The sequence below is a fragment of the Lagenorhynchus albirostris genome, chromosome 6 (assembly GCF_949774975.1).
Source record: "Lagenorhynchus albirostris chromosome 6, mLagAlb1.1, whole genome shotgun sequence".
NCBI classification, from domain to species: Eukaryota; Metazoa; Chordata; class Mammalia; order Artiodactyla; family Delphinidae; genus Lagenorhynchus; species Lagenorhynchus albirostris.
The window spans coordinates 71,861,947-71,889,202 of record NC_083100.1 but is presented as its reverse complement, the minus strand read 5'-3'; the positions used below and the strand labels follow the sequence as shown (position 1 = coordinate 71,889,202).

Sequence of the window (27,256 nt, the reverse complement as noted above, 5' to 3'; positions counted from 1 at the left end):
GAGAAATTACAGCATGTTTGTCTAAATTAAGCTTTAATTGGTGTCTTACTGAACTCCTGAATCCTCATAATCTGTAGAATTTGGGATAATTCTGGTCTTCCTGCCACACAAGTGGTGCAAATCTATGGTTGTTTTAATGAAATATGAAAAAAATAGAAATTTAAGAGCCAAGCTCATCTTACTTATAAATGCAGAGAAATGAGAACTCAAAATAAAAGTGTATTCATTATAAGAACTGGACTGCAGTTTTCCACTGTAAGTTAAATATTTTTTTAAAAAATCAAATAAAGCTGAGAATAATTAATCAAACTCTATACTTCCCATACATATACTTTTCTACTTCAATAAAAAGCATGAGAAAAACCTGGCCTAATTACTCACTTTTGTGGCAGATGCCTATTTTTCTAGCTTAACACTTGAATACCGAGTCAGTTGTGCTGCCACCTAGCACACAGAGTGTTTTATTTTTTTGCACAGGATAAAAAGGACTGAGTTAATTCTTGCACAAGAGCTTTAATATACCAGGCATAATACTATTCTTTTTGTTCAAGTTAATTATCAAACTACTGCTTGAACATTTTCAAGCTTTCCTCCTTTCCTTGAACACTGTTTGTAACAGATGTTTACCTGGAAAAGACGCTAGTTGGGGATGTGCAGCTAAGGCTGTGGGTGTACCAAGTGTCCCCAAACCACCAAATTCTGAATGCCCTGAGCTGGCTGAATGCAGACCAAAGACTGGGTGGCTGACCACTGGGAAGGCACTCGACACTGTGGACAGGTTAAACAGGTGATCCCCAGCTGCTCTGAATAAATGTCCTGGGAGGGAAAAAAACACACTTAAAGTTGTACTAGAAAAAACAGATGAGATTTATCTGATTTCAGCGTTCATAGTGGGTTAAAATTTATAATAGTTTATCTATTAAATTTTTATTATACCTTTTTTCTTTTGCATTTCTGTTCTTCAAACCCTGCAGAATGTTTCTAGAAACATGAAAGTACTCTAAAAATAATTAAAACGAATGGTATAACCTTATTTACTTTGAATTTTGAGATTTGAGAATGACGCTTTAAGTACATAACTTTCACTAATTGTAAAGTTTGACCTGCCAAAGTGAGGCAAACTTTCTGCTAATACATGAACATTAATATTTTATCAAAATTTTTTACTCATAAGAAGGAAGATAAAAACATCTAGTTAATACGAAGTTGAAAATCAATAAAATAAATCCAGAATCTGTCACCAATTCATTACTCAAAATGTCATACACTCCAGGCAAAGAGTTCCTAGTTTCCATGTGCCAGAATTGAAGCTATGTTCTCCATCGAACATCTTTTAAGTGAGGAGAGTTGATACCAAAAATGGATTATATTCTAGCCTGATAAGGCAATGTATACGACAGCATAAAGATTTAATAAATAAACTTACTAATTTATTTCTAAATGCATCCGAGGGTGGTTATCAATATAAAAATCATTTTTAAACATTGTGATAGAAAGTTCATATTCAATCCAAATGTGTAGTTTTTCAATCTCTACGTTTACTCTAAAGAGAATCTAGTACTAAGTGTCATAACCCCAAGTTGCAGTGTTATACCATCAAAAATACAACTTATTTTTCATAGTTTGTAGGGATTTGGCAGAAGATTTGTTAATACTTGGAAATCTTCCTTTTACTTCCGGGAAATAATTAAGTTTCCCTGGCTTGATACTGTGAAAACAGAATATCAAAAACCCACACTCCAGGCTATCTTAAGAATTTACTGCATGAAAGCTATTGCGCTCTGTGTTAAAATAAACATAAGGCTTCTTTATTATCCTGTTTATATCAGACCTGACTATGCACTACAATATAGTTTCAATACAATATGTTTAAAGTCAATTAAAAAATACAACTTAAAAATAAGTATATTTTTGTTATCATTTAGTTATCAACAAAATCCCTCCTCTTTGCTTTTTTATTCGCTGAAAACTAAGAGGAAGTCATCAAAGAGGTCACAGTGTACTCTCATTGACTAATATAATCCCTATATTCTTTACTGAAATAACACTATATTTTTCATTGAAGTGGTAACATTTAAATAGATTGTATCAAGTATATCTTACATTAGCCTACAAGGTAAAAAGTTCTGATTGAGGGTTGAGGTCCCACTATAACAAAGCAATAAGTAGATCTCATAGGGAAGATCCTCAAAGTGCCTTTACAAGGAAGGCTCACAAAGAAACTGAGGGAGGAGAACAAGGGAAGGATACAAACTTGAGTATATTTTCTAAGTCAGCCAATCTTAGTTTTTGTTCATCAAAGCCTAAACAGAAAATCTGTGAATTTGGTACTTTTGTGTAATCAGAATTCTAGACTGCAATTAGCACTGAAGTTAATGTAGCAGTGACTTAATACAAAAAGTTTTGTGAGGTAAGCTCAAAACTACACAAACTATTATAAAAATTCAGAACACATTAAAATTATAAAGGGTCAGAAACTGATAGAAATAGCTGCTAGTAAGCAGCATTCTTAGATGTATAGTTAAAACATTAATTTTCTAACTGTGAAGAAATAAATGAGCTTAAACCTTGGAGTCTCATGAACAGAAAACATGAGTAATACCTGAATGAAGTTGTCACTCTTGCAGCAATAATTAAGAATCGATCTTACACAACTTGATAATTTAAAAAGTTCTTTTTTTTAACTCTAAAAAGAGTGATATCTAGAAAGAGCTGAATATAAAATTTCAACAAAATATGAGCTTTATTCACCATAGATTCAAACTGGGGAAAAAAATATAGTCTTGTTCACAGAGTTATATCTATGCCTAGCAAAATTACGAAGAAGCTACCTTACTCTATTTTCTTATTCTTTCTTATAAAACTTTTGAAGATAATTAAAGCATAGAAAGTACTCGAGTGACAACAGAATCGATAGGGCCTATTCCTTGTTGGTAAGAAAAGGTTCACGTCTGTATTTAGTAAAGAATATCAGGCCCACATTATAATGATTACAATGATACCATGCATTATTAAAAACACACATTAGAGATTTTCTTTGCTTTACATGGATAAAGTTATACAACAGAAGAGAAATAATTTCATATTACATTTAATAATCTTTACTAAATTTTGCCTTTATAGCAAGAATATAGAAGTCAGTGATACAAAAGTGTATCTTTCTCATTAAAAGGCTCTGTAATACTACATATAATTTTAGTATTGTTTTTGCCACTGCCTTTAAAAAAAAAGCCAGCTACTAATTCCATGTAAAAACCTTCCAGAATTACTGTTCTTTATTCAACAGTTTCCATAATTCACACATTTCATGAACATATCTATTAAGCACCAGGTGCTACGTTTAGTAATTAGCATACAAGGATGAATAAGACATAATCCCTAGTCTTAAGGAACTCAATGGTTTGAACATAATTGAAATAGTGTAGGACTGTTTTTCATACCACAATGTATAAAACAAGTTAGTTAATATTTTAATATTATAAACTGGTACTGTCACATACAGGACTTAGTAACAGATCCCAAATACCTAAAACAGTGTCTTGTACATAGTAGATATACAGTAAATACCTGTTGAGTGAATTGATTACTCATTAAGAGCAGAAGAGGCACATCCATGGGACTGATTCCAAAGGGCTTCATCAGAATAGGAAGTTGTCCTGAATTTTCATATAAACTTGCAAGGATGATTCTTACTAGTTTCCTTTTGCCTTACATGTCACCAACCCTGGGTCCTAATTTTTTTTTTTTAATTACCACTTGGCCTTTTATTTCTCCTTGATTCCATTTAGGCCACATGTTGGATTTGATCACATAAAATTCTACCACCTCCAAGTTCTTAAATTCTTAAATTTTACTCTAACCATGGTTTCCACATTTCCGTTTCCTTATTTCTCAGCATGACCGTTGGTCTCTCTCAATCTTCTACCAGTCCCTTGACCCTATCTATCTCCTTCCCTCTCAATCCCATCTCGGCATCTCTCCTTGTTAACCTTGAAAGAAAATTCTTACACTTGTATGTCTACTTCCTCCCCACTTCTCAGAATCTTTAATAGCTGTGCCAAGTCCAAGCCTCCCTTCCATTTTGTCTGTAAAGGAACTTAAGTTTTCCTAACCACTAGATTCCATTAATCTTTGCCCTTCTCATTTTTAACCTGTCTCTATAAATCTGGCATTGCTGATTACCTCTTCCTTATTAAAACCCATGTTTATCCTTAAGCTCTGGGTCATGGAATTATTTTGATGTTCTTCTTAACTATATTTTTCCATAATACTACTGTCCACTTTACTGGGTTTTCTTTTTTCTAAATGTAAGATTCTTAAAGATTTTGTCCAACTGTCTCTTTTTTCCTCTTTATATTTTCTTCCTCAGTCATTTCATGGGCTTCCACTATTTTAACTATCACTTCTATGCACATGAATTCTAAACTAGGATTTTAGCTCCCTGAGAGCAAAACTGAATCTCATTCATCTCGGTAATCCCCAATATCTGGAATATAACAGGTGCTTAATGAATGTTTCCCACTGTTGTATTTTGGGTCACATTATTTCTTCTTCTTCAGACCCTCCATGCTTATATAACATGCTCTTTGACTTCTTTTGCCTTTTATAACCTTAACTATCCTTTCATAATCATCTCAAAATAATATTGCCCAAGAAGTATTCCTGAATCTCCCAGACAGATATGTTTTGGACCTCCTTTGAATATTCATGATTATTCACAATCTTTCATCATACCATTACTAGAGTATAAGGTTATAAAGGAAAGAATCATTTCTTAATCATTTTTACTCTGTACAAAACACTGTATAAAGCAAACTGTTAGCAGTTGCAGGGATAATACTTCATAATAATACCTGCTGTGGATAACTCTAAAATGGTAGTTTTCAATTCTTTGTTTCTCTCTTCCTTTAAAAAGCTAGAATAACCAGGAGTCATTTTTAAGTGATAACAATATATCATATTTTTTCTCTGTTCCAATTATAAAAAGCATTCACAATGTTACGAAAAGCTCTTTGGGTAATTAGAAGCTAATTTAATGACATCTATATTGTGGCTTTAATCTTGTTATACAGCAAGAGGGTGCTGTTTCGGTTACACCCTTTGGTTTCATTGCCAGGACAATGCCCTTCGCCTTCTCCAACTGTCCTGAAACTTCAAGCCACTGTTCACAAGGGGATTTTTGATCACAGACTGGAGATGACTCAGTGAACTCTACAACTACATTTACAACAAAGCATATTCTGTATTAACAAAAGAGCAGAATATCTTCTTATAGGAAACAAAAGACAACACAAGCCAAACCAGCTCTATTAGATTTATGACTACAAAAATAAAATTATTTGGATGTTAGCATGCCCTCCTTTTGGAGAAGTAACTTTTTTCTACATTAATATACCTAATATCAGAAGATCCTCCCAAATAAAAACCTGTTATGATTAAAACTCTTCAATGTTTGCTCAAAGAACACATTTGCAAACTGATAAATTATATCATAAAATGAAAACAGTTTTAGAACACCATAATTATTCTTTTTTACAGATATTAACATTCAAGCGTAGTTTCAATATTATAGATGCAACTTTTATTAGTTTCCATTTTAACTGACAGGTAACAATGTGCGTGTACTGCATAATGAAAATATATGTCTGTAATGTCTAAATTCTCAACTTACGTTATAGTAAGCTGACTACTTTTTAGCAGAGCTTTTCAGATTGTACTAGCCAATCTATATGTAAGTGATTAAAAGCAGTTAAACAAAATGCCAGTGTCTCAGTAGCAATGCACGGTAACTGCAAGTGTCTTTATTAATATTAATGAACTTCACGTAGCGACACAATAAGGGTTTTTCCCTCCCACAAGAACAAAATAATATAAATACTGTACTAATGTCTTGAACCTACACTACCAGTGGACAAATCTCCTATCAATAAGGAAAAACCCAAATAGCAAATTAAAACAAAATGATTATAAGGAATAAGTATCCTAAAGCATCTAATCTTTTTTAAAAAATCAAGGAGACTGCTTACTATGACAGAATTCTACCTATGCTGTGTTTTGTGTGCTAAAAATGCCTTTACTTTTTCACTGCTACACAAACTTGTTGCAGCATGTCTTCTAACTCTTATCTCTAGTTCTTTAAACTGTTAGCACATTTTACAGCATTGCAAAATCAGCCTCTAGTATACAACCTGCAAAGTATGGTTAATCATGAAAAATGGTAGCACATTCAAATATAGGTTACAAGAGTACTTTAACACTAGTAATAACCGAGTGTAATAAACAAAGTGAAATTACTGTAAATTAAAGAAATGCTCAAATTATTGGCCCATATATTAAAATTCTTAAACATATTAATGTTTAAATATTCTGAAACTCACAATGTACAAATTCTACAAACTTGAACTTTGATTAAAGAACAAACAGAAAGAATTCTATAGCAAATGGTGACAAAATATTCCCCCCAATAATCTTCATTTTATTCCTTTATTCTCATAACTTTTTTAGTAGTTAACCTTTACATTTTAACATTAGAAAAGCATGGTATGGAAATAAAGTCTTTCATTTTATTTTTAAGTATTTGCTTTGAGACTGTTTTAGACTTACAAGAGTTGCAAAAATAGTACAGAGTTCCAACTTCCCCTATGTTAACATCTTATATGATAAAAAATAATTTTCAAAGCCAAGAAGTTAACCCCGATTAATTAACTAAAATAAAGAATTTATTCAGATCTCATTAGTTTTTCCACTAGTGTCATTTTCCTGTGCTAAGATCCAATCTAGGATCTCACATTGCATTTAGTTACTGTGTCTCCTTAATTTTCTCCAATTTGTGACAGTTCCTCAGTCTTGTCTTTCATGACCTTGATACATTAAAGAGTACTAGTCAGGTAGTTTGTAGAATGTATCTCAACGTGGGTTTGTCTGATGCTTTCTCATGATTAGAAGAGGTTAATTAAACATGATTGGGAAGAGTACCCAATGTGTCCTCAGCACAACATATCTGGGGTCTGTGATGTTGCTATATGGTGCTGGTTAAGTTAGTATCTGCCAGGATTCAATATAAAGTTACTAATTTCCTTTCAAACAGTCTTTTCATTAGAAAAAAAAAATCATTAGAAGTCTAGGTAGGGCTTCTCTGGTGGCGCAGTGGTTAAGAATCCGCCTGCCATTGCAGGGGACACGGGTTCAAGCCCTGGTCCGGGAAGATCCCACATGCCATGAAGCAACTAAGCCCGTGTGCCACAACTACGGAGCCTGCGCTCTAGAGCTGGTGAGCCACAGCTACTGAGCCCGTGTGCCACAACTACTGAAGCCCACGCGCCTAGAGCCTGTGCTCCGCAGCAAGAGTAGCCCCCGCTCGCCTCAACTTGAGAAAGCCCGCACGCAGCAACAAAGACCCAACACAGCCAAAAAAAAAAAAAAAAAAAAAAAGTCTAGGTAGCCTTGGGAACAAAATCTACTACTTTACATAACACTGAACATGGTGAACAAGATTTTGATTCAGTTCAGCCAATATGTATCAATCTTCAGGCAAATGACTATTCTTCAAAGATAGGAGCAGCTGCTCTTTTGTAAAAAAGCATTTTTGTTAGATCTAATGAAAGAATTTAGAGTTCACAGATTAAAATACTAAAATTACACTATATTTTATATATGTTTCTATATTCAAATATAGATGTACTTTATTTTTATAATGAAATATAAAAAATAACAGTGAAAACAATCTAATTCTAAAATCTTATTTTACTTATGTTTCAATAAAGAAGTCTTAGTTTTCCCATAATGAACAAAAATTACTAAAACCAACTTTGAAAAACACACCTTTCATTGCTACATAAACTTGTTGCAACATGTCTTTAAACTCTTTTCTCTAGTTCTTTAAACGATCAGCATATTTTTACAGCATTGCAAAATCAGCCTCTAGTTTACAACCTGCAAAGTACAGCTAATCATCAAAAATGGTAGTGCATTAAAATGTGCATTAAAATAAAAGTCATATATTAATTTGCTGGGGCTGCCATAACAAAGTACCACAAACTGGGTGACTTAGAACAACAGAAATTTATTGGCTCAGTTCTGGAGCTACAAAAGTCTGAAAGCAGTGTGTGGGCAAGGCCATGCTCCCTCTGAAGGTACTAAGGAAGGATCTGTTCCATCCTTCTCTCCTAACTTTTGGTAACCTCAGGCATTTTTTCCTATGTCTTCACATGGGCTTCTTTCTGTACACATCTCTGTGTCTAAATTCCCCAATTTTAATAAGGATACCAGTCATTTTGGTTTAGAGCTCACCCTAATAACCTCATTTTAACTTGATTACCTCTTTTAAGGACCCAATTTCCAAACAGGTCACATTCTGAGGAACCAGGGATTAAGACTTCAACATATTTTTTGGGGGAGGAAGAAACAATTTTATCCATAACCCTAGGTTCATTTTTAAGATTACTTAGTTGATTTGAAGGCATTACCTTTCTTTAGTAATTTACCTATAAAATTCTAATTAAAACTCTGAAGTTCTACTCATGAAAGTTAGGTAAGGACTCCCCTAGTGGTGCAGTGGTTAAGCATCCGCCTGCCAATGCAAGGGACACGGGTTTGAGCCCTGGTCTGGGAAGATCCCACATACCGCGAAACAACTAAGCCCGTACACCACAACTACTGAGCCTGCACTCTAGAGCCTGTGAGCCACAACTACTGAACCTGCATGCCACAACTACGGAAGCCCGTGCTCCTACAGCCCGTGTTCTACAATGAGAGAAGCCACTGCCATGAGAAGAGCACTCACCGCAAGGAAGAGTAGCCCCTGCTCGCCACAACTAGAGAGAGCCTGCGCACAGCAATGAAGACTCAAAGAAGCCATAAATAAATAAATAAATAAATATTTTTTTTAAAGTTAGGTAAAATATATTTCAAAAATACCTGGTGCCTTGTGATCAAACCCTTCATTAAATAAATCTACTGAAAGGCAAAAAAAGCTAGACAATTGAACATTCCAGGGCCTTTATTTGTGACTTAGAAATATCTAGAATATAGACAACTAAAAAACAATTATTGGGCTTCCTTGGTGGCGCAGTGGTTGAGAGTCCGCCTGCCGATGCAGGGGACACGGGTTCGTGCCCTGGTCCGGGAAGATCCCACATGCCGCGGAGCTGCTGGGCCCGTGAGCCATGGCCGCTAAGCCTGCGCGTCCGGAGCTTGTACTCCGCAACGGGAGAGGCCGCAACAGTGAGAGGCCCACGTACCAAAAAAAAAAACCCAAAACAAAACAAAACAAAAAAAACAATTATTGTTATAATAGTTCATACTATAATATAAATACTCAAAGAGACTAAAATTTTGGCTTTATATCCAAACCCTCAAGAATAAGCCTATCTCATTCTCTTGACGATTCTCTATTGACTGTAAATGTAAGCTCCATCTTTTAAATAAGAAGTTCTAATTAATAACTTTGTATTTTCAGGGTTTATTTATTCAATGCCTTGTCAGTAAGGTCTGATCTTTTAAGATTCTTTACCCTGTGGCTTATAATGCCCATCTCTAACTAAAATCAGCACAGTTATTTGGTATTACCAGAGCAAAGCATAATACAGTCTAGAAAACTTATTAATTAGAGTAAATTTATCATTTAATTTGCAAGTCCTATTCCTGAGAGTTCACCTCTCCTTCCCTCCCTTTCTTCAACAATTGTTTCTTGAGCATATATTTTGTGCCAGGCACTGACTGGATACATATCAATAAAAAAAACCGTATGGTCCCTGCCTTTTAAATGTAGAAGAAGGGACAAATAAGTAAAACAACACCAAATCTATAATTATAAACTGTTAAGAGTACTATGGAGGAAATTACTAGGTGCAAAAACAGGTAATAGTAGAGCAATTACCTAGACACTATGAACAGAGGAGACTTCTCTAATGTCTCAGGACACTTAACCTGAGACAAAGCATGAAAATCAGCCTTATGCAGTTCCTCTAAGACAAAGAGAGAACATGGTTGAGACCCTGAGTTGGGATTCGATCATGGAGGGTATATTAATTAGGTTGAAAAGTACAAAACATCCAGCTCAAAATGGCTAAGTGAAAGGTAAACGTATTGATTCACATAACATAAAAGCATTTGGAAAAGGCACACTTCAGATAAAGAAGGTTGGCTGAAAGCTTACTGGGACTTAATTTCTCTTTCGTCTCTTGGCTCTACTTCCTCAGATAGGCCCTTCCTTTTAGGTTTGTGGGACAAAAGGGTATCCTCCCTCACCAGTCCCAGTAAAAATCCTAGAACAGAATCTCTCTGCCTTTGATTAGTCTCATGTGCCTTCCTTAACCAATCACTTAACCATCGTTGTGTGGGAAATATGATGTTTGGACTGGCTAGATTGTATCACATGTCACCCCTGGAGTCTCAGGTGAAAATTTTTTTAAAAAAGAAAGTGATTCGTTTTGCGGGGGACAACTTCAGGTAATGGTAGAGTAGTAGTGAAGTGGCCACACAAATCATCCACAGAAAATAATTTTAAAAATGTGATTTAAAACAACAACAAGGGACTTCCTGGTGGTCCAGTGGTTAAGACTCCGCACCCCCAATGCAGGGACCCCGGGGGTTCAATCCCTGGTCAGGGAACTAGATCCCGCATGCCGCAACTAAAAGCCCGCATGCAGCAACTAAAAGATCCCGCATGCCACAACTAAGACCTGGTGCAGCCAAATAAAAAAATAAATATCAAAAAACAACAACAACAAAACTAAAGATACTGCAAAGCATCCAAAAGCAGAGAAAAGTCAGGGGAAGGTTTAATCTGGAAAAAATGGTAACAAGAAGGGGTGAGAAGTGTGACTTTGTGGCTTTCTGGTCTGATACTGCTGTCTAAACCTCACAGCTATAACTCCAGAAAACAGTGGAAGATGAAACAGCAAGCTTATCAACTAAAGGTGCCAGAGGTCAGACTCCAGGGCTAAGAAAACATCAGGAAATCAGGAAGTTTAAAGGGGAAATCTTGGCAGTGATCAAACAGAAAGAAGGAGACTCAAATTCAGAGATTAAACTTTCCAAGTGCCTAGCTAAAAGTACACTGTGCGTGGGGCACCACAACATAGCCAGGAGAGAACGTACAGAAAGTCGGAGCTACACACAGCAGATCTGTTTAACTTGATGTATTCCTTAATTGAGTGCATACATTCACCGTGATTAGAAAGCCTGAATTATCAGAGAACAGAGTCGAAAGCTGGCAGAGCAGCTGGAAATCAAGGGGTAATCTTAGGAGCAAGGAAACCACAAAGAGAAAGAGAAGCATCTCTGCCACGTAGTTGGCTGACCCAACAACTTTCACAGGCACAGAGGTCGCGACCCACAGGGGGCCAGTCTGCAAAAGTGGCAGTGGGAAGCCAAAAAACAGAGCACATATCATTAGTATGTTTTTTGACCACAATAAAACTAAAATGGACATCAACTGAAACATTTAACATTTAAATGTTAAATTACTGACTTTTAAACAACCCATCAGTCAAAGAAGAATTCACAAAGGAAAACAGAAAATATTTTTACTAGAATGATAATGAAATGAAAACTATCAAAATTTGTGGGAGGTGGCTATAGTTGTATTTAAAAGGGAAATTCATAGCATTAAATGCATATATAAGAAAAGGAGAAAGGTCTAACATAAATGATCTAAGTTTTCTCTTCAAGAAATTAGGAGAAACGATGAGGAAATCCGATCCATGGAAAAACTGAAGGAAATAATAAAGGGCAGAAATCAATGAAACAGAAAACAGAATATCGGAAAAAAAAAATCAATGAAACCAAAATCTAGTTTGTCAAAAAGATTAATAAAAGGAAAAAAGAGCACAAATTGTTAATATCAATAATGAAAGAGAAGATATCATTACAAATCCTACAGACATTCAAAGGATAAGGTACTATTTTTTAAATTAATTAATTAATTAATTAATATTTTGGCTGCGTTGGGTCTTCGTTGCTGTGTGCAGGCTTTCTCTAGTTGCAGCGAGCAGGAGCCTCTCTGCTGTGGTGCGCGGGCTTCTCATTGTGGTGGCTTCTCTTGTTGTGGAGCATGGGCTCTAGGCGCACGGACTTCAGTAGTTGTGGCACGTGGGCTCAGTAGTGTGGCTCACGGGTTCTACAGTGGAGGCTCAGTAGTTGTGGCGCACAGGCTTAGTTGCTCTGCAGCATGTGGGATCTTCCCGGACAAGGGCTCGAACCGATGTCCCCTGCATTGGCAGGCGGATTCTTAACCATTGCGCCACCAGGGAAGTCCCAGGATAAGGTACTATTTGGAACAACTCTGTACCTGTAAATTCAACGACTTAGAGGAAATGGACAAATTCCTTGAAAGACATCACTAACAAAGCTCACTCACAAAGAAAAAGATAACCTGAATAGTTTTATACTTCTATTTTAAAAGTTGAACTCCTGGGAATTCCCTGGTGGTCCAGTGGTTAGGACTTCATGGTCTCACTGCCGAGGGCCCGGGTTCAATCCCTGGATGGGGAACTAAAAAAATGCCACAACCCACACAAGCGTGGCCAAAAAAAATGTTGAACTCCTGATTTATTATCCTCAACAACAACATTAAAACAAACAAAAAAACAAAACAACAATCTTCCAAGTCCATATGACTTCAGAGTGGATTCTCCCAAACTTTTAGAGAAGAAATATTATCAATTTGATACAAACTCTTCCCTAAAAAAGGTTTTTAAGAAGGAAGGACTGGTCAATTGTGTCAATTCTTCCGAGAGGCTGAGTGAGATGAGGACAGAAAAGTGACACTGGTGTGGACTGAGATATACATAAAAGATGAGGAAAAGGATAAAGCACATACAACTATGTATTTTGAGAAGTTTGGTTGTAAAGTAAGGGAGAAAACAGAGTAATTGCCAGAAGAGTGTTCGGGGTGAAAGAGGGAAGGGTTTTTGGTGTGTATTATTTTTTAAGATGGGAGATACTATGAGCATGTTTTTATACTAATGGACATGATCCAATAAATACAGAAAAATTAATGATACTGTATAGGAGGAATGGAGTCCTTGAAAAGTTTTTTGCAATCTTTAAAAAGAATTGATAGGTATTTGCTTTTGTGACAGTTAAGAGCCATATAGTCTTGAGTTAAGCATTTATTTTATTTGGTTTAATTTATATTATTACATAGAATAGTATATCAAAAGAGATCTGTAGTAATTATATATGAGCTACTAGATGCACTAATGAAATACTATTTTTTTCAGAAGAAAAGAACCACTGAAGGTGGAATAAAGTTCATGTATAGGTATCAGGAGTTTATTATAATACAAAGGTGGGGAGATATGGCAGGGGGGCTATCACCAGATGAGCTGAAATGGATAGATAACTGGCTCATAATTTAACATGTGCCCCAACCTCCTTTTAGTGTACCTTCCTGTGATGCAGAAGCTGAACAGCTAAAAAGTATATTTACCAGTCTCTCTTGCAGCCAGGATTCTGGATATAATTTAGATCCTGCCAATCAGATGTATTTGGCACTGAGTTAAGCTGTTATTGGCAGGACATGAGGTATCCTTTTTGCTGGTGCAGATCTAGCAGGCAGCACAGAACAGCCCTGGAGCCTGTTATGTCAGTGGTTCTTGATCACAGGATTGCAACTGAGGTGGTATGATCCATGGAGCCACCAGTTAGCACAATGGTGTCCTGACTGAACTAGAGGTAATTTCCTTAAGCAGGTCAATTCAACAGTAATGCTCTGAAATCACTCATGGGGGTCAGGGGTCAGCTCCTCAATAATTTTATAAGTACCTGCTTCCTTGTATTAAGTCTTTTTGCTTAAAATAGCATCAGTGGTTTATGTTATCTCTAGCTGAACTCACTGATACATCAAACAACAATCTCAACTGGTGATAGTTCCAAAATCAAAAAGGCAATTCAGTCTATCACAACTGGCCTGTTATCTGATAACCAAATACTTTTCAAAGTAACATTAAATGAGAGATAAGTGAAATCTCAAAAATATATATGCATAACCATGGAGGTAGAGGACAATTTCTTAGACAAAAAGCATAACCATAAATAAAAATATTGGTAAATCTGCCGACATTAAAATTGGAAGTTCTTTTCATCAAAAGACAATGTAGAATAAAATAAGACACACCATGTGGGAAAAGCTATCTCCCACAAAGATAACTGAAAGAAGGACCAGCATCCAAAATATAAAAAGAACTCACAAATCTATAAGAAAAAGATGCACAACCCAATAGAAATATGCACCAAAGCCCTAAACAATCACTTCAAAAGAGAGGAAAACCCCAAAAGCTACAAACTTATTAAAAGGCACCTTAATGAACACTACTTCATATTCATCGACAAAAATCAAAAAGTCTGGCAATGACAAGTGTCAACATGAATGATAAGCATCAGGAATTATAATACACAGCTGATGAGAAAATAAATTGGTACTACGGGTAAAGTTGAAGACATCTTCAAAACCGTATGCATATGCATCAGGATTCACGTATAATGATGGTCATAACATTGTAACTGGCAAAAGTTGGCAACAACTTTACCAATATTTACCAAGAGTATTTACATGGATGTACAGTCCATTCAAATGCAACATGCAAAAAGATAAATGACCCTTTTACACTTTAAAACGTATTCTTCCTCCACATTTCTCATTACATCACCCTTCTCCCAGTTATCCAGGTCATGTCAGGGTTTCTCTCTCAATCTCTCTCTCAACATCCCTTTGCCCAAATCCAGTCATTATATCCTATAAGAATCTATCCCCAAATATCTCTGGAACCTTGTTTGTTTCTCCATCTCCAATAACTCCTTAATTTTGGCCCTTATCATTTCTCACCCAGATAAATTTAAGTACCTTCTAATGGTCTTCTTTGCCTCTAGTCCCATCCTCATTGCAAACTGATGCTCTACATGCTGCTAGCATGCTAGCATTTTCAAAGCATTAAAATCCTTCCACTTGATCAAGTATGAATAAAAATAAAGGTTACAATTTGCTAGGCACCTATTCTATGTCAGGCATTAGCTCATTTATCGTTATAAAATGGGTATCATATTTATTTTATAGATGAGGTACCAAATTCACATAGCTAATAAGTGGACAAGCCAAGATTCAATTTCAGGGCCTTTCAATTGCAAAGTCCTTGCTTTTAGTCAATACATCATTCTGTCTAAACTCTTAAACATGGTGCATGAAGTTCTAAATGATCTGACCTTAACCTACTCCCCAGCTTGATCTCCTGTCCCTCTATTCCATTTAGCCATAGCAGATACTGGCTATCCATTCTCTCCTTATTCCTTACTAATAACCTCTATTTTCTTCAGGATGGCAATATGCTCAGCTAAAAACTAATTTTCCTGGCCTTCCTTGAAGCTGAGATTACCATTCATATGGTTCCGACAAAAGAGATACTAAGTGGAAATCTCTGGATGGGGTTTCTGGGAAAGCTCTTTAAAAGGGGTCAAAGTAAGCTGGCATACAAATTTTGCCCTCTTCTACTCCACCTTCTTCCTTCCTGGAAAACAGGGCTGTAGGTGGATCAGCCTTCTAAAAGCCATGAGATAAGACACGTGAGCATGAAAGTCCCATACCTCAGAAGACAGGATATAAAATTAGGAGCCCAGGTCTGTGATGGCATCACCCACCTCAGAACTGCGGATCTATGGACTGGTACGTGTATTTGCCATGTGTTCCTATTCATAGTTAATCACTGTCATAACTGACACATACCCTAAGTTGAGGCCTGACTGATCAACTTGCGATTTCCTCAATATACCATGATTTGGCACAGTTCTACAGAGGTAGGCCTTCAATTAAGATACATGTGTGGGGCTTCCCTGGTGGCGCAGTGGTTGAGTGTCCGCCTGCTGATGCAGGGGACATGGGTTCGTGCCCCGGCCCGGGAAGATCCCACATGCCGCAAAGCGGCTGGGCCCGTGAGCCATGGCCGCTGAGCCTGCGCATAAGATACATGTGTAATTCAGTCCCTAACTTTAAAAGAAAAGTAGGCATACCCCAGCTTTAATGAGAGAAGTTTTAAACAGTTTCTCTGTTTTATACATTCAGCATTTTACAAGTTTTGTTTGAAGGATTCTACCTCAAAAATGGATTGAAAACCACTGGTCTATGGCACAGTTTAACTATCACTGAAATTTCTCAAAGTTCTATGCTTTGTTTGTATTAGGTCAAATGACCACAAATCTCGAACAAATCCACTCTGTAAAGTTTAATTTTGGAACTATGCTGAAATAGTATTCTTTCAGCTTTCACTCAGAGATAATATGTGAAATAGTGTCTGAATACTTATGAAATTGGCATATAGGATATTGTGTATCATGCAGCCTTTTATACAAAGGTTCTGGTGGTATATTCCCCAAACCACTCAGAGCCAGGGAAAAGTTCGTTTTTCTCTGAGGAACTGATATGTTCACTAGCACTAGTATGTGAGCCATGTAGCCCACTATGTTTTCTTTTTATTCTTAACAGCTAATTAGTTAACTTTTGTTCAGTATCTGTGGCTTTCCTTGGCTAATACTTTTATACTTTTTAGAGCCTATCTTTTAATATTTTAGTTAATTGTTTTATTATGCCAATATATTTATTGAAAGCTGTCCAAAATTATTTAGAAGTAGGCAAGTTATTTTTTAAAAATTATACTTTAAAGGGAAAAGAAATATAACTCTTCTAAGACCGACAAGACCCACTATATGCAGAGAGCCTTAGATTAATCAATCTTTATTGCAGTGTTATTTTCTATCCAAGTTACTGTAATAAAATTAAAGGTGTGTTGTGAGAGACAGTCCTCCGAGGTCCCTGCATGTTGTTGCCAAGAATGCAAGGTCTTGACCACTCTTTAAAACTGGGCCATTTCTCAGGACTGCAGTGAGCAACCTTGATGGATGAGGTGACATTTCCTTCCAGACAAAGAGCGGCTTTGCTTTCATTTATTATAAAAGCAGTGGGTTGCCTAAGCCGTGACACAACCTCCACTATATGTATAAGATTCAACTGGGCCCCTCCGTGTTGCCCCTGTGGGACTTGGGAGACATGGGGAGCCAATGCCAACATGATGTTTATGCTATTTGCTATGCTATAGTAATAAAATCTCTGACCTAGGAGTCTCACATCTTCTACCAGCATCATAATAGTAACAGTACATATGTATACTCCCAAACCCTGACAAGGTGTTGATTCAAAGGAGATTAGTTGATCATTCAAAGTTCGAAAGTAGGCTTGAATTAAATCCTTTGTAACTCAGAAGAATTCCTACAGAAATATCATTAATGAAGATGACAGAGAAAGGCCAATTAAAATAACTGTTTAAAACAAAAGAATGTCCTCAAAGGGACCATTAAAGAACTGGTGATGTTTTGACATTTTACGTATGAAAATTCTTTTTTGTTGTTTCTATACATCAAAAACATTGAGGAGATTCAAATTGTTTAAAATAAAGAGGCTAGGCGCATTATCATTCTATAATTTTACTTTTAAAAGGAGAAAATTACAGACAACGACTAGGCCAAAAACAATTAATCAAATAAGAGAAGACAGGAAAATATGATAAACTGAATTATGCAGGACAACTGAGCATTCTCCATGCCTTGTAAGGCTCTACTTTAAACATAAACCACAACACTGCAAATGTTAAAAACAAAAAATAATTTTCTTAGAAAGAAAAAAACTCATGCTGTAGGTACTAAAGGTATAATGTGTTAGTAAGTGATATATTTTGGAATAAACATTGAAATAAACTATAGTTTCATTCAATTTAAGTATCTCCACATAAAAATTCAACAACCTATTTTACTTGCAAATAAATGACGAAAACTAATTCCTTTCTAGATAAGGAAATTTCTGATGTTATTCAGCAACTAAGCATACCCCACCCTTCTGCAACTCTCAACTATCACGAACAAAAAATAGCACCCAACAGGTGACTACTCAGAATCATAAGCAATTCAAGTGTCACTAATTCAGAAAACTAAGTGAGAAATAGGTGGTAGCAAAGGGTCCAGAAAACTCAAGGCTCTGTACTCAAGGAGTGAAAGCTTCAACATTAAAAAAAAAAGGACATTTCCCTAGAAATATTATATATTTTAAATACAAATTCACAAGTAAATACAAAGATAGCAGATGGGAGGAACACAATGAAAGGAGCTGACACAAACGAAAGGAGAAGAGTTATAAAAAGCACGAAAGAATAATTACAAAAGTACAGCTGTGTGCAATCATTTAGACAAAGAAACAAGGTAAAATGCCAACCATGGTATCACTATTTTTGAACACAGCATATCATCAAAGGCATTCATCATTTTATATATAGCCATCATTTTATACACAAGGGAAATGTGGTTGAAGTTGTTAAATGAATGCCTTAACCAAGATTGTACGAGGTGTGGGAGAACAGGAATTTTATTTATTTTTTAAAATGTAATGGTATTTTATTTTAGTTATTTTATAATCACTAAGAAAATGTTAGAAAATTGTTCTGATAAAATGACAAAATGACATCCTTGTCATTCCATTGATTGGAAAAAAATCAGAATAATTCAATAAATATATATTTGACAATTTGCTAGGGTATTTTGTCAGCAAACATTCCATATTTATGTATTTCTTTTACCCAAAATTATAAATCTAATTTTTAAAAAGTAAAATATCATTTAGTTCTAATGTTTAAACATATGAAATAATCTATAAGATAAAATATATTTAAGATTAAAAATCTTCCTAGTGATAAAGGAATAAGTTAATCAAGTTTAGGTTGAAAAAAAGAATGTATTCTACCAAATATCCAAACACATGTTTGGGCAAAAAGTGATTTTGAGGGGTAAATAAAAGTACCTTCCACATAAAACTAAAACTGAGGATATTTTCACTACTGAAATAAAGTTCCCTTTTTAGCAGTATAAACTTCATTCATGTTTAAGAAAAATTTGTCAAATATCTTAAAATATTTTTCAAAATATTTAAAACTTTAAACATATTTTCCATCAGGTAAATGATATGCCTTAGTATACATCTTGTGAACTAGGATAGCTGGGGTTTGGTGAAGGTCATTTCGGAAACTGGAAGCAAATTTAGGGCAAATGGTCCATGGCATTGGGACCTTATCTTACCATCAAGGATTCCTTTATATTTCTTCACTCCCTCATGGGTCTATTGTTTTAAAAGAGTTTGCATGTATTAATTTATTAATTAAAATGGTCAAAGGAAGATATTAAAATGAAACTCTCAAAGCTTCTAAAAATCATAGAAAACATGGAATAAGCAGTGCTACTCCAGTGTGCTGATAAAATACAGAAAAAGCAGAGACTAAATGTTTAACCTAGCCATTGTTCAACAGATCAACAGATGTAATGAGAACATTTGATTCAGAGTTCAATAAAACACTATGAATGCAAATTAGTAAAAGGATGGCATTCTAAAATTGAGTTAATAAAGGGTATTCACCACATGGGTTGATTGTAGAGCTAAGTGAAGCAGCTCCAGTGGAAAGGCCGCCTTTTGAAACTGATGAAGCCACAGAAGGTATAGAAGATGAAGTTGGTGTAGCAGAGGAGGCTGTTGAGGACGGTAACCGTTCTCCAGACTCCATATCTATGGGAGGGAGACAAATGTTAATTTACAGTATTAAATAGTGGAATTAAGCAAAAGAATTAAACATATTTAAAATAAGTCAAACTTTTAGGAATACTTTTTTAAAATATGAAATAAGTTTAGAAATACATGTTCTTCAGAGAGATAAAATATGAAATAAATAAAAATAATACAATTTAAAATACCAGTTTATGAAATAAGTTTAATGTTAAGTATACCAAATTTTCTTCTAATAGACTTGCAGAATATTCTTATATAAAAAAATAATAGGGCTTCCCTGATGGCGCAGTGGTTGAGAGTCCGCCTGCCGATGCAGGGGACGCGGGTTCGTGCCCTGGTCCAGGAAGATCCCACATGCCGCAGAGCGGCTGGGCCCGTGAGCCATGGCCGCTGAGCCCGCGTGTCCAGAGCCTGTGCTCCGCAACGGGAGAGGCCACAGCAGTGAGAGGCCCGCATACCACACACACACACACACACACACACACATACACACAAAAATAATAATAGTCATTTGAATACAGTAACTTGATAAAACTGTGTGTTGCCATAACTTTAGGAAAATTAGCATATTAACTTCTTATTCTTCTTAAATCATCTCATGGTCTATTCACTTACATCATAATACCCATATTATCTTAATGAATCAAGAAGATACAACCACGTCTGAGTGAACTGTAACCCTGTCTTCTAAATCCAGATACCAATATAGTTGTAGGTCTTAAACATCCATGAATCTGACCTGGTAATCCCCAATACAGTGAGTCCTGCCCAAAATAGACAAATACATTTTAGAGTTTATACTAGAGTCTAGTCTGAACTATGGTCTCAAAATGTCTGTAGTATGATCCATTTATAATGACTTAACCACTTCTAAGCATCTGTATTAATTTGCTTAGCTATTTTGGGTACAGTCTTACATTGGTCTTATTGTAATAGTTTATGTTGATATTAAAAATCTAGAACGGAAATGGATGAAGGAGTCAAAAGGTACAAACTTCCAATTATAAAACAAGTAAGTCATAGGATGTAATGGGCCGCATGGTGACCATTGTTAATAATACTTTATTGTACATTTGAAAGTTGCTAAGAGAGTAGATCTTAAAAGTTTTCATCACAAGGAAAACAATTTGTAACTGTGTGGTGATGGATATTAACTTTTTGTGGTGTTCATTTCACAATACACACAAATATCGAATCATTATGTTGTACACCTGAAACTAATATAATGTTATATGTGAATTATATCTCAATTTTTTTTTTTTTTTGCGGTACGTGGGACTCTCATTGTTGTGGCCTCTCCCGTTGCGGAGCACAGGCTCCGTATGCGCAGGCTCAGCGGCCATGCATGGCTCACGGGCCCAGCCGCTCCGCGGCACGTGGGATCTTCGCAGACCGGGGCACAAACCCGCGTCCCCTGCATCGGCAGGCGAACTCTCAACAACTGCGCCACCAGGGAAGCCCTACCGATCTACTTTTAAGACTCTATTCTATAGAAATAAGGCACAAATAGTTCCTTTGTTATAACACTGTTTAAAGGTAAAATAAAATTGAAACCTGGCAGTACAAAAGAGTAGAACTAGAGCTAGTAGTATGAGGTTGGGGGCCTTTTTCAGTTTCAGTAAAAGTGCAGTTTTCTCATTTATTCTGGTTGTTCTTGCTGTTCATTTAAGTGGGGAAAGTTTACCTCTTTTTTAAAAAAACAGGCTTACGCAGCCATTTTCCTTAGAAGTTCTATTATATACATTATTCATATATTCTTTTATTTCAACTGTTTTAATCTTAGATATATATTTCTAGCCAGTATTCCTCTCATACATAAAGTACTTTTGTTACACTGGCCTTAAGTTAAAACTTTTTTTCTCATGTTTTAATAGGTATCTCTTAGTTCTAGTAACTCAAAATTTGGTCAACTATTCCACGTTCATCTTATAGATACCTTTCTTTTCATTTTAAAGAAATTTAACAAATCCACTCTAGCCTTTGCTACTCTAGAATGAAGATTGTTTTATGCTTGCATTAACAAGGATTGGCTTTTCAAGTTTTTCTTTTTAAGTTAAATATTATTGTATTCAGATTTTATTTACTATTGTTCCCTGTTAAGCTTAACTCTGGAAAGAATCCTAGCCACCAACTTGAAAGTTAAAAGGTAGGAAGGCAATGCCTTTGTAACAGTGAATAATTCACAAAACAATCATTGGCTTGCCATATTGTAAGAACTATTCAAAGGAGAAAGTTTAAAATACATGTACACCAAAGGATGCTAAAAGCAGTAGGTGAAAGTCTGAGTAGAAACAAGGTATTTGCATAGTCTCAAAGTATCTCCTTTAAGATATTTACTAATTAAAAAGGGCAAACACCACAGTGGAGAAACTATATCACCAATAATAAAACATATTGATATCCCGTATCCTCTGATGTGCTTAGAACAGCATATCACCTCTGTGGTATTCTTCCCAATAACATATAACCTCCGTTGAATCATGAGAAAACATCAGACAAACCCAAACTGAGAGACCATATACAAAATAATTGACTAGTATTCATCAAGTATCAAGGTCATGAAAGAAAAGGAAAGACTGAGGAACTGCCATAGGTTGAAGACTAAGGAGATACAACAACTAAATAATGTGGGATCAGATTGGATTTTGGAACAGAAGAAGGACATTAATGGAAAAACTGGTAAAATTCATAAAAGATATGTAGTTTATGGTTAATAGCATTGTACCAATGTAAATTTTCTGATTTTTAAATTTTAATAATTGTACTATGGTTATATAAATTAATAACATTAGGGAAAGCTGGGTAAAAAATATAGGTGAACACTATATATTTGCTTTTTAACTGTTTTTTAAGTCTAAAATTATTTCAAAATAAAAAGTAAAGAAAAGAAAAAACAAAGTCTGGCATACAGTAAGCACTTAAAATATATATATATAAAATATATATATGTATATGTATGCACTGGGATTGAAGAGTGTAAACTTAGACCTTGAAGAAATAAAGAAAGAGATTACATTATATCAGCAAGACACTTGATAATAGATGTTATCTGGGTTTAAAAACTGTATCTGAACCTTATTAGCTATGACCTTATAAATTATGTAACTTCAGTGAACTTCCAGTTTCCTCATGAGTAGTATGAAGGTATAACTGGGAAGATTAAATGGGATAATGCATATAAAGTTCTGAATACCTAGCATTCAATAACTGTCAGCAATTGTTTTTAATAAGTGAATGTCTGTACATATAATTATCCATGGGTATATGTGGCAGTAAAAGGTATTTTTAGATTATTCATTTCAAGTAAATATTTCTGAGTCACATCTATTTATAGGTTATATGTATATGCATAGCATGTTTGACATTTTTTACCCAGATAAATTATGATAAGAATTTAAAATAGGGAGATTGGGATTGACACATATACACTATTGATACTATGTATAAAATAGACAACTGTTGGAAACATACTGTATACCACAGGGAACTCTAATGCACTGTGGTGTCCTAAATGGGAGGGAAATCCAAAAGGGAGGGGATACATGTATATGTATGGCTGATTCATTCTGCTGTGCAGTAGAAGCTAACACAACATTGTAAAGCAACTATACTCAAATAAAAATTTAAAAATAAAGAATTTAAAATAAATGCCTTGGGACTTCCCTGGTGGCGCAGTGGTTAAGAATCCGTCTGCCAATGCAGGGACATGGATTCGATCCCTGGTCCGGGAAGAACCCACATGTTGCAGAGCAACTAAGCCCATGAGCCACAACTACTGAGCCTGCACTCTAGAGCCAGCGAATCACAACTACTGAGCCCACGTGCCACAACTACTGAAGCCCGTGCACCTAGAGCCCGTGCTCCGCAACAAGAGAAGCCACCGCAATAAGAAGCCCGCGCACCGCAACGAAGAGTAGTCCCCGCTCACCGCAACTAGAGAAAAGCCCCAGCAACGAAGACCCAATGCAGCCAAAAGATAAATAAATAAAATAAAATATTTTTAAAACATTTTAAAAAAATGCCTCACAAAGTAGCCGCATAGCACAGGGAGATCAGCTCGGTGTTTTGTGACCACCTAGAGGGGTGGGATAGGGAGGGTGGGAGGGAGGGAGATGCAAGAGGGAAGAGATATGGGAGCATATGTGTATGTATAACTGATTCACTTTGTTATAAAGCAGAAACTAACACACCATTGTAAAGCAATTATACTCCAATAAAGATGTAAAAAAATTTTTTTTAAATAAAAAAAATAAAAGAAACAAGTAAAAAAAAAAGCCTCACAATTGTATAAGTACAAATGGCAAGGTGTTTTACCTCAAAACTTTCAAAAAAACCTGGAGCACAAATATAAATGAAAATTAACATATTAATTATCAGTTGAAAAAATTTACTCTGTGATCACATGAGTTATTATTCATCATTCAAGTATACTGCATAAAAGTTGGCAGAAATCCATTTATTCAAACCATCTTAGAAAAATACATTCATTAAAATAAAAATAGTATCCAAGAGCCACCTATTCCCAGATTTCGGTTCTGGCCAAAGCATCCAGATCTGATACTTGCACTCCTGTAACAGCCTCTCATTCTGACTCTATGTGTTAAGAATACTACCTTCATCTCACGTTCCAAACAAACACCATCCAATCAATTCTTTGTGGCCAAAACCAGCCCAGACACAAGATAAAAATAAGCAGACTGTAAGAACATGATCCCCACCACAACACACTCACCTATGGGAGAATATCAATTAGTAGGTATGTCTTTTAGCTTAAGGCCATTCATGAGAGGATATTTTCTAATGTATAACTTCAGGATTTTCTTATTTACAAAGCTAATCAGGTAGGGTAAAAATTACTACAACTGAAATTTAACATATAACACTACAGTAAAAAAAAGTTGTTGATGTGAATGGGTGAAAAATGTGTGATGATGAAGGGATTTTAAATGATTTGATCCATTAGAGATCTTTCCCATGGTCTGAAGCAGTAGTTCTTAACCAGAGGTGATGCTGTAATACCCCCTCATCTACTAGGAAAACATTTGACAATGTCTGGGAACAGCTTTGATTATCATAACTGAGAAGGTGCTACTGGTATCACATAGAAAGAGTCCAGGCAGGGATAGTGCTAAACACCCTACAATTCACAGGACATTCCCACAGAGATAATTACCTGGCCCAGAATGTTAGTAGTGCTAAGGTTAAGAAATTCTGATCTAAAGTATCAAAAACTGTATTACTTGGAATTCAATCAACCAAAACTTTCTTGTTAAGTAGCAGTTCTTTATAATTATTATAAGAAGATACTTCAAGCTGATTTATTGCCACTGCAATAAATGATAAAATTATATTCAACCTATCTTTATCAGCATACCGCCAGAGTTTATTATTTTACATTACATCCTAATTGTTTAAAACTGATCATGTATAATATACAATTAATGTACATCATAATGTTCACGCACACTGGGTAACATGAATTTACTGTATTTTACTGAGATGATATTTACCTATAACAATTCTGAGAACAGACAAAAATCAGAATTACCACAACAACTTCTTCCCTGCATGATGATTTTATACACGCCAAAAAAATTCAATGATTAGTTGTTAATGATAATACTAATCAAATTCACGCATATCAGATGTTCCTTTTTCTGTAAACATAGAGCTTATGAACACTGACAGCTGCTAGGTGTAAATGTGAACAGGTGCAAATAGGGACGGGCAAGACAAGTTGGCTCCAAAACATAAACATGATCAGCTGCCCTCTGTTTCACCTGCATGAATCCTTTAAAAGTATAGCTATAGAATAGACTGAAGATTCAGAAAGTAAATATATAAATAGACAGATATTTCTCCTGCAAAGAGTTTTCTTAGAATATCTTTATCTTTGCTAACAATACCAAAAGTTCTCTGTGGGAGTTCAAGGCACAAAAGTAGATTTGGCGAACACTCACTTTTCCTTACAATATAACCTCACGTGAAAAACAATAATTGCAAAGAATATCAGGAGACAGTCACTATGCTGCTTCTTTTGCTTTAGCAGGATCACTAACACTAGAGCTTTATAAATCAATTATTTTCTCAAAGTTCTGACAAAGGCTTTTATATAACTATTATTTTTTATTATTATTTATTTTTATTTTTTTTGCGGTACGCGGGTCTGTCACTGTTGTGGCCTCTTCCGTTGCGGAGCACAGGCTCCAAACGCGCAGGCTCAGCGGCCATGGCTCACGGGCCCAGCTGCTCCGCGGCATGTGGGATCTTCCCGGACCGGGGCACAAACCCGTGTCCCCTGCATCGGCAGGCGGACTCTCAACCACTGCGCCACCAGGGAAGCCCTATGTAACTATTTAAAAAATAACTTACAGGAAACTGAATATTTGGATAAACAATACTTCAAAATATTACATAGCAAAACAAAAAATAAGCAACAAAAATTTTTCTGTTAAAGGATTTAGAGAAATAGGAGATGAGGCAGAAATACCTTATTAGACAACGAACAAAATTATTTTCTGAGTATAATATTTTTGAAGGAAAATTATTCTATTTATAACATTTTTATTTACCTACATTTTCAGAAATAGTCATTTCAACTTATTAAGTATAATACATTGTAGTTTAAAATAAGAATATATGAAAGGGATCAATTTCCTTTGCCGCTTGACACATTTTTAACTACTACAGTAAACAGTCAAGCAATTACATCCCCAAACAAAAGTGGGCTGGCAGTCAGGTGCTCTGACTGCAGCCTGTGAGCTGGAGCAAGTCTCTGACAATACCTCTACATAATAGTTTCCTTACCAGAAAAATGATGGGATTGAATTAAACTAGCCCTCAAATCCATATCAATTTGATGAAAAAGAACAAAACAACAACCAAAAACCTTCACATTATATTAACGTATTTAACAATTTAATTCCTCATTTCTCTCATCCTCCCTACCACTTGCCTTCATTCTATCTTCAAATGTATGTCATTCTAAATTACAGATTTCTGTTAAATCTTTAAAGATTTACTCTTGTTTTATTTATACCTCAAGAGACTTGATGATGAGAAAATTAGCCAAGAGTAAAGCACTGATTTTCATACTGCTCAGTAAATATCTATTCAAGGAGTAAACTTTTCCATCCAAAGGATTAAGTATTCCTTTGCAACGAGCTATCTGTGAGGAAGAGGTTATCCTAAGATACAAGAAAGGATATAAAAGAATATTAAAGAAACATTTGAACAAGATTTAACATATACAGATCAACTAAACTGTAGGTAGAGTCTGTGAATTTAAATACTGATGAGAATTAACAATATCTAAAAAGGATACAAATGTTAGAAGGATTAAAAGAGAGACAATGTCTGATTAATTGATCCTTTCACCTACAAATGCAAGGGGTCCCAAAGAACAAGCAAAAAGACACAAATCTTTGCTTAACTAAGAAACACAATTACAATTAACTGAAATTTCTAAGACATTTCTGGATAGTAACTGAGGCGGATTAGTAACAGATTGAGAAAATAAAACAGGGTAACAAACAAAAATCAAGTAACTCTATGTAAAATATCTACATATACTCAGAAGTCAAGGAAAGAAAGATGCCAAGTACTACATGACTGATAAACTAGAATAAATAATGCGTTTCAATGGGGAAGAAGCAGAGCTAACCT

At 35.4% G+C, this 27,256-nt stretch overlaps 1 protein-coding gene across 1 annotated transcript in view; it reads right to left on the bottom strand.

Annotated features, from left to right (window-relative positions):
• The window catches only part of BAZ2B (bromodomain adjacent to zinc finger domain 2B), a 390,367-nt gene that overhangs the window by 119,013 nt on the left and 244,098 nt on the right, over positions 1–27,256 (bottom strand). Inside the window, exon 6 of the mRNA XM_060152812.1 lies at positions 19,445–19,591. Within this exon, the coding sequence (XP_060008795.1) occupies positions 19,445–19,589 (145 nt within the window). The 5' untranslated portion in view covers positions 19,590–19,591. The remainder of the gene's footprint in view (positions 1–19,444; positions 19,592–27,256) is intronic.